The 7930-nt window shown below is 41.3% G+C and overlaps 1 protein-coding gene across 3 annotated transcripts in view; it reads left to right on the plus strand.

Annotated features, from left to right (window-relative positions):
• The window catches only part of tspan18b (tetraspanin 18b), a 31587-nt gene extending 24639 nt beyond the window's left edge, over positions 1-6948 (plus strand). For all 3 annotated transcript variants that reach the window (XM_068603162.1, XM_068603161.1, XM_068603163.1), the window contains 7 exons: positions 1984-2079; positions 3202-3396; positions 3689-3763; positions 3898-3996; positions 4254-4427; positions 5129-5212; positions 6097-6948. In XM_068603162.1, the coding sequence (XP_068459263.1) occupies positions 1984-2079; positions 3202-3396; positions 3689-3763; positions 3898-3996; positions 4254-4427; positions 5129-5212; positions 6097-6144 (771 nt within the window). In that variant the 3' untranslated portion in view covers positions 6145-6948. The remainder of the gene's footprint in view (positions 1-1983; positions 2080-3201; positions 3397-3688; positions 3764-3897; positions 3997-4253; positions 4428-5128; positions 5213-6096) is intronic.
• Positions 6949-7930: the final 982 nt, after the last annotated feature.

Here is a 7930-nt window from a genome sequence, read left to right on the forward strand (position 1 = left end):
GTTGCTCTCAGAGTACCACTAGGAGAGTGATCAATACCTAAGCATATCATTATGATTTAGAGGAGGTGTTAAACCATAGCTTTAAATCAATTTCCCTGAGTCTGGGGAAGGAAAAATAATAAGCCCTCGGGCTGGTGAGGGGCGGAAATGTTCTCTTTCTAGCTCGCTCCCAGAACAGACAAAGACCGCCTTCACATCTTTAGTATTGTTCAATTTTATTGTCAAGGTAACTTAAACAAGCCTACAATGGAGCGAGTAGCACATTGCAATTATAAGCAGAGAGAAAAAAACAAACCAGTGCAAGCACACCACAAAAGAAAAACCAACTAGAAAAAGATATGAGTGCTGAATTTCTGATTTGCACAACTGCCATACTTCTGTGTTGAATAATAATTTGCAGCAATCAGTTGAGTACTCCTTGTTTGAGCGATTTTTATGGAGAGATTATGGTTTATTTCACATAAAAATTGTGAATTTCCGAGTAGGAGAGGCGCAATGGTTCAGGCTGAATTACATTGGAGCGACAGCAGATCCTCATCAAAGACGGGTAGCACTCAAAGCTGGCGTCGATCATAACCCGAGCTTCACCGCTGCCTCAGAGAAGCAGACACATCACCCAGAGGAGGCATTTGACAGCACATGAGGCATTGGGAGAGACTTTGTGAATATTATGACATTGCATATAACGAACATGCTGCAAAGTACAGACATAAGAAGTGAAAAGAAGGCATGTTAATGCTTTTTTTTGTTTTTTTTTCAATTAGTGGTGACAGTGTCTGGCTGCCTAGTTGTGTAAACCTATTTACAATTCCTCAGAGAAGTTTCTTTTTAATCCGCTTGTTACCCCGCCTCAGTCCTATCCTCGATCCTGGCTATCACTATGGGAGAGCAAATTAATAATCACAACTACAAAGCAAAGAGTGCCGCTTCGTTTCTGCCAAATAATTAATTTTTCTCCTTCACTGAGACTGCAATTACAACTACCCACAGATTTTCTTTCTACTTCAATTTTTGCAGAATATGTAGAGATAATTCCCTTGACAATTCCTATCCTCCCTGAGGGGGGAAATCTTTTTCATTTCTACTTTTGTAGGTTAAACAAATGTTTGTGTGTGTGTGTATATATATATATATATATATATATATATATATATATATATATATATATATATATATATATATATATATATATATATATATATATATTAGTGTGTGTCTTTATACAGGGTCAACTATACAGAGACACATGTTGTGTCCTAATGCAGGAGAGGCGTTATTCATTAACCAGGAGTGCCTCCAGGAAGGACCCTCATCAGGGAAAGTGTGTTTATGTCAGATAGAAGGTTGACTGGTGGGAGCACAGGGCTCCTGCCTCTCATTACATTAAGTAGAAGAGGCTTCATAGTAAAGGCCATACGTTGACGGTTAATGCGCACGGAGCCCCCGTCAGGACTCATATCCTTAAAATGCCCTGAGACAGACGGATAGACAGCCCCTTGAGTCCCACTGAACCCAGAGACCCATCTGTCCAGAGATGGGAAGTGCTGAGAGGGAATCGGGCCACCTGACCGTGAAAGCACATTTTATAATGACTTAAGTTGTCACGATGTGTGGTGAGATGAGTTGTGTCAGGTTGGGTTGACGTCGCGGAGCACAAACCTGTAGTTACTTACGGGCTGAGAGACTATAGCATCGTACCGTGTGCCTGAGGGGATAATACAAGGATTTCCAGCAGGAACTGGACCAAATGAATTGGTGTGTGCGTGTGTGTGTGTGTGTGTGTGTGTGTTTGTGTATGTGTGCGTGTTTTTGAGTGGCAGAACTCATTAGAAATGTGAGCAGGTTTTTGCAGAGTTTTATTTTCTTGGCAATTTCATCCGAATGTCTATCGAGAGAGCAGGATAACGGAAGTGCTGTGAGCATTTGGCAGGATTCATTAAGTGGCACATCTGAATGTTTATGTTAAATGTTGTTTTCTTTCAGGGGCAGGGAGAGGCTTCAGCACGGGGGACAGCCATGGAGGGCGACTGTCTCAGCTGCATCAAGTACCTCATGTTTGTCTTCAATTTCCTCATCTTTGTAAGTATTTTTCTTCTCTTTCTCCAAGACACTTATTCTGCCTATCTCTGAAGTCATTGTCAATCTAATGATTTGAGATGGGTTTCCGGCTGCCCCCTGCTCGACTGACTAATGGAGCCACATTTGCATTTCATTAGATAGAGGCAATCTAGATTCTATCAAATTCTCTTTTGATTAGATTTTAGTGTGCTGACACAAATCGGAGGCACACTGTGGCATGGAGTTTGTGACTGGCACCTGAGTTTATCAGTTTTGATCAGACAATCAAGGGTAATCCTGTTAGTCTGAGCCGGTAGAGAGGGGGGAGGGTCTGAGTAAGAAGGTTTGTCTCTTTTCCTGCTTTATTAAGCGCAACCAAACCATTTAGAGACTCTACTCCGGCGGGGTTGTTCAAGGCCGAGGTAATAATGCAACCAGCAGAGCAACAAATGATCTTGAATGTTAGAATCACTCAATAGCAGCCATTGTTTGTCACTGGCATCCCTTTGTTTCTTTCTATGGCCATTTCACACTCATGTAGCACACAACAGCATTTGTCCACCCCAATGAGCTTTCAAGATGGCTACATCCTCTCCTCAGTCTATAACCTCTGCCTCCGACAGGACGTGGCGTCCATTTGCAGAGGCCCAGGTCTCTCCCTGTGACGGGAAGAAAGGGATTGTGGTAGAAGTGTGTAAGGCTCAGATCTCGTTCACCCCATACCTTCTTTTCTTAATCACATGAGTCACCCCACGCTGGCCGCAGATAGGGGTTTGATGAAAGGGAGGTTGGGAGAGGATGAAGGATGGAGGCTGCAGTGCTGTACGTTTCTTTAGCAGGTTGGGGGGTTAGTTGAAGCAGGATAGATATCCCCCCCTCCTCACCCCCCACCAATGCATTATGACTATATATCCAGCTTTCTATCTGCCCTCGACTCTCACCCCAACCTTTTTAGAGGTTTGCTTTACCAGCATGTTTTCATGAGAACGAAAACATAAACCTATGTTCCATTATGTGACATCTTGTTGAATGTTTTGTGTGCCACTGGGGATACCAATTATCCCCCGACTTCCCATTAGTTTTCAAAATGCAGCCAATTTCTGTTTTGACTAACTGGTGTCTTCACTCCTTTTTCTCCATCAGCTGGGAGGCTCGTTCCTCCTGGGAGTGGGAGTGTGGGTACTAGTGGACCCAACAGGGTTCAGAGAAATTGTAGCAGCCAACCCTCTGCTATTCACTGGCGTCTACATCATCCTGGGCATGGGAGGCATGCTCTTCCTTCTGGGCTTCCTCGGCTGCTGTGGAGCCATCCGCGAAAACAAGTGTCTGCTCCTCTTTGTGAGTCCACTGACAAATCTGAAATATAGTTCTGTTACTGATCTTGTTTGTGTGCATATGTGTTGATTATTCTGGCTGTCAGTTTTTGGACTGTCATGCTTGAAACGGAAAACCAAAAGAGCAAAATACCCTTCTATATGCCTTCGTGTCTCGAGCCTCATGCATAGTTAATGCTGTGAGTGAAGCGGGCACAGCCAGAATGTGATTTTTACTGAGTGACGTGCACTTTTTCTGCCACTCAGCCACCTCGTCCTACTCTCTCTCACGCTCTTTTTCTGTTATCTTATTGCAGTTCTTCATGCTCATCCTGCTCATCTTCTTAGCAGAGCTGGCTGCTGCCATCCTGGCCTTCATATTCCGGGAGCATGTGAGTTCCCTTAGTGTTCCCTTCAACGACGCAGTTCCCAATTAAAACAATACCCAGCACTTGTGTCCGGTGACCTTCTCTGATGATCCAAAGGCTGACGCTAACCTTTGTTCTCGTGGCTAATCCTTTTTCAGCTGACCAGGGAGTACTTCACCAAGGAGCTGAAGAGACATTATCAAGGCTACAACAACACTGACGTCTTCACCTCCACATGGAATGCCATCATGAATACAGTAAGGCCGCAGCACACATGGCAAAGAGCTCACGTACTGTAGCTTCTACCAACTCATTGCTTCCACCAACAGTCTGTGGAAATAAGAAGGTTTGCAGCCTGGCGTCAGGGGGATATATTTTATAGATAAAATCCTAGACATTTAGGTCAATATTCATGCTGAATTGGTGCTCGCATACAGTGGACTACAGGCCAGTGCACAAATAGGCACTCAGGAATGATCGCTTCTTCTCTTATTCTTTTCTCTCTTGCCACCAGTTTGACTGCTGTGGGGTGAACAGCCCAGAGGATTTTAAAGACAGCCTGTTCAGGATGATCAACCAAAATCATATGGTGCCAGAAGCCTGCTGCCAGCGAGCCAGTCAGGAGGAGTTGGCCTATATCAACCAGGAGCAGTGCTTATTAGGAAATATGATGTTCCGCAATAACAAGGTAACTTCTGACATCTACCATGACACCTTCTCCCTCCCTTGCCCTCTCGCTTTCTCCCTCCTTCCAAACCACCTCCAGGTTTAATTAGAGCAGGAGACAGTTGAGGGTTGACGTCCAAGCACTCGTGACTCCTCCTCCATGGCTGATTAGGACTTTTGGATGTCATGGGAGATCATCTTACTATGTGTTATATGGTGGAGGCACACCAGTGTTCATCCGCATTTCAGCTTGTGTGTACATGTGCATACATCGTTGAATTGGAATATTTGTGGAGCATAAATGAAAAAGAAGAGACTAATAAGTGCATGCATATGTGAAAATTAGGTGAGCTTCACAGTTAAACATATGCACACCCACATCTCTGCTTCTCTGTTTGTGTAAAGAAAGCCTTTGAGTGAAATGTAATTACAGTGAAAGCTGATAGGAAGAGGTTTATTCCATACTCTCCACCTGCTGTTTTTCAACCCACTAGAACAATGCGAGATGTCCACAATGTGTGTCTCTTTCCCTGTTCATTCTCACAAAGAACCCTCATTAAAAGGCAGTGAAGCTGGAGGCCCTGCTTCCCACTCATTCAGCCAAGCCTTTGTTCGAAACGCCACCCGATTAAAGCTGTGATGTTACTTTAATTGTCTCTGTAATTCCGCAAGTTTATAGCCCATTGATTGTCTGCTGAGCGTCATGTCTTTGTGTGTCCTCAGGGCTGTTACTCTGCAGTAGTTGACTACTTTGAACTGTACATCTATGTGGCTGGAGCCCTGGCCATTGTGGTGCTGACCATTGAGGTATGAAGGTTTTTTTTTAACTTTTGATTTTTTTTTAAATTTTTAGTCATTACATAGGCAGCATTTTCTTTGTCTCTTTTGTGACGTGACTATTCATATCAGGAATGAGTAATTCTGCATCGAGCAGAGAATATTTGCCTGAATGTGTTTCGCGTCGTTTATCTGCAAGGTCTTTGTATGGGAAGAGCGCCATCTAGTGGCAGGGCTCAGCGCTACAGCAACATGGAGCAGACTTTACAACGAGTTACACGCACAGCTCAGTTTAGATCACGTCCACAATTCACAAATGAAACCAAAAGACTTGTGCACATCTCACTGAACGCTGACAACATTTGTCTAACAAAAAGAAAACTCTGTCACTCATAATGCAATGACCTAGAAAATACAGCAACAGAGGGCATTGCAACAGATTACTTCTCTTGGCTTTTTGAAATGTATTTAAAAAATATATATATATCTATTTTAAATGTGCATAAACCAAGATTTTATATTATAATAAAATTAATAACATTTGTTGACTGCATGGATTTTTGTACCTTCATATGTGTGTATGTGTATGTGTCACAGAACGAGATGCAGTGTGCTTCAATTGGCTTTAATTCCCTAAACCAAAGTCATTTCAGTGATGCAATACAAAACAGCGTATATTATACGCTAACTATACATGTGTAATATAGCTACATACATAGATAAAATACTGTACAAGCAAATTAGTGATTTATATTTTTGTTTTACAGTAGTTAATTATTGGACTGCAATCAGTCAAAATGTGGTGTGTGAGTTGGGAGTAATACACAGATGTTCTAGCTGCACATGCATCTCATAATTTTGTAACTGTAACTTTGTCTGTGTGCTAATCATTTATTTGCTCTTATTCTCCTCAGCTCTTCGCCATGGTATTCGCGATGTGTCTCTTCAGGGGAATCCAATAGAGCTGCTCCAGTGAACTTCTTTTTTTTTTAAGAAAAAAGGGAATTCAGGAGAAAAGAACAAAAAGGACACTTGTAAATTTGTTGACCTCTTTTTCTATTTGCTAATTGGTAGAAAAAACAAACTCTCAAACTCTTGTACTTCACAGCTGGACTTTTGAGGTACTGGATGGCAAAAAAAATAACAACAACATGTGCACACACACACACATATAAACCATAGAGAATGTGGGAGATCAGAGACAAAACTGATGTAAAAAGATTTGTGTGTAAAGTGGAAACAGTAATCTTTTGGACCAGGTCTAGCACAGACTGGGTGTAAAGTGGACCAGGTGAAGCCTGAGCATGTGGACCAGGTGAAGCCTGAGCAGAAGGCACTGCACTGACTTTTGGATGAAGAATATTTATATTAAGTGACGTTGGCTTAACTGTAAAGAAAAATGTGTGTTATGTACACTTTGGCTGTTACTCTTTACCAGCGCATACTGTATACTGTAACACTCCCTCCATACGCTTTTTTTTTTACAGCCACTTTTCTTTAATGCTGTATTATATAAGGTGTGTGCGTGTGCGCTCCTGCACATACTGGATGCTCCTTTTGAATGTGTATAAAATAGTTTGTGAGCATGTGAGCTCGAGGCTCTTCATGACCCCTCCCAAGCTTGAAAGCCAACTTCCTGATTCTTTTTCTATTTGTATGGTGATGTTTATTGCAGTAGTGGTTATAATGTGGTTTTAGGTGGTGAATATGTATGCATTTGTATTAGATTCTTGAAAAGTCAATGACATAAATGGCATTCTAAATGACTGTCCTTGTGGTTTGTGTTGTCTTTGTTTGCTTGCTTGCACCATTCCAGGTCATATTTATAAATATAATTAACCTTATATGGTGTGTTGCGCGAATAACTCTCATAATGCATCCGAGCATAATGGAAACACATACAGCACATGAGGGTTTTTTAAAAAGAAACAAGCCATGCTCATTTTATCAAAATAATAAAAAAAAAATCTATATTCTAGTTAAAGTGTGAAACTAATATATTATTTCTCAATAGATAGTTTTCCACTGTAGCCTTTAAATAACCCATCATTAATCTCTGCTAAACCTTTTGAAGTGTAGAAACACAAAAGATGGATGTTGCAATTATCGATGGATAATAAATTACAGTTAGGGCCCACATATGGCTCCTGGTGTTATTTTTATAATGAACTCAAATTTACCTCAAAGCCATTAGCGTATTGATTTTCTTCCCCTGCGAGACAATTCCATGATTAATGTTGACAACATACAGTAAGAACCAACAATGTAAGATACATCCTGTGTGGATGTGCCAGAACGTAATATGATGTATTCACAGCTAAGTAGAAAGTGTGAGTGGTTTCACATAAGACACTCTTTCACTACATCCAATAAATATATAAGACTTCAGAAAAAAAAAAAACCTGAATATTTTATGTTACAATAATGTTGTACATTTTCTCTAAACTACACAGAGCTCCACCTTTGTTCACTTAAGCAAAGACATTTGTGCTTTCTGAAATAATGTTTCACAAAGATATTAAGACCAGTGAGGAGGACACTATGGAGGAAAGGTAAATATTGGCCTCTGCAGTCTGATTTGGTCGGCAACAACAACTTATTCAGCTGTTTTTTTCAGGTGCCAACCAGTGGTGTTGATTGCTTCAACACTCTCGGCTCAGAAATGGCCAATTAGCATTAAATGAAGTCTTTTTTGTGTAGCAGAAAATGCAAATAACATTTTGGCTTAACTCCAATGAGCAGTGTTAC

The sequence above is a fragment of the Clinocottus analis genome, unplaced genomic scaffold (assembly GCF_023055335.1).
Source record: "Clinocottus analis isolate CAN_PGR_092001 unplaced genomic scaffold, fCliAna1.0.p SCAF_6, whole genome shotgun sequence".
Lineage (NCBI taxonomy): Eukaryota > Metazoa > Chordata > Actinopteri > Perciformes > Cottidae > Clinocottus > Clinocottus analis.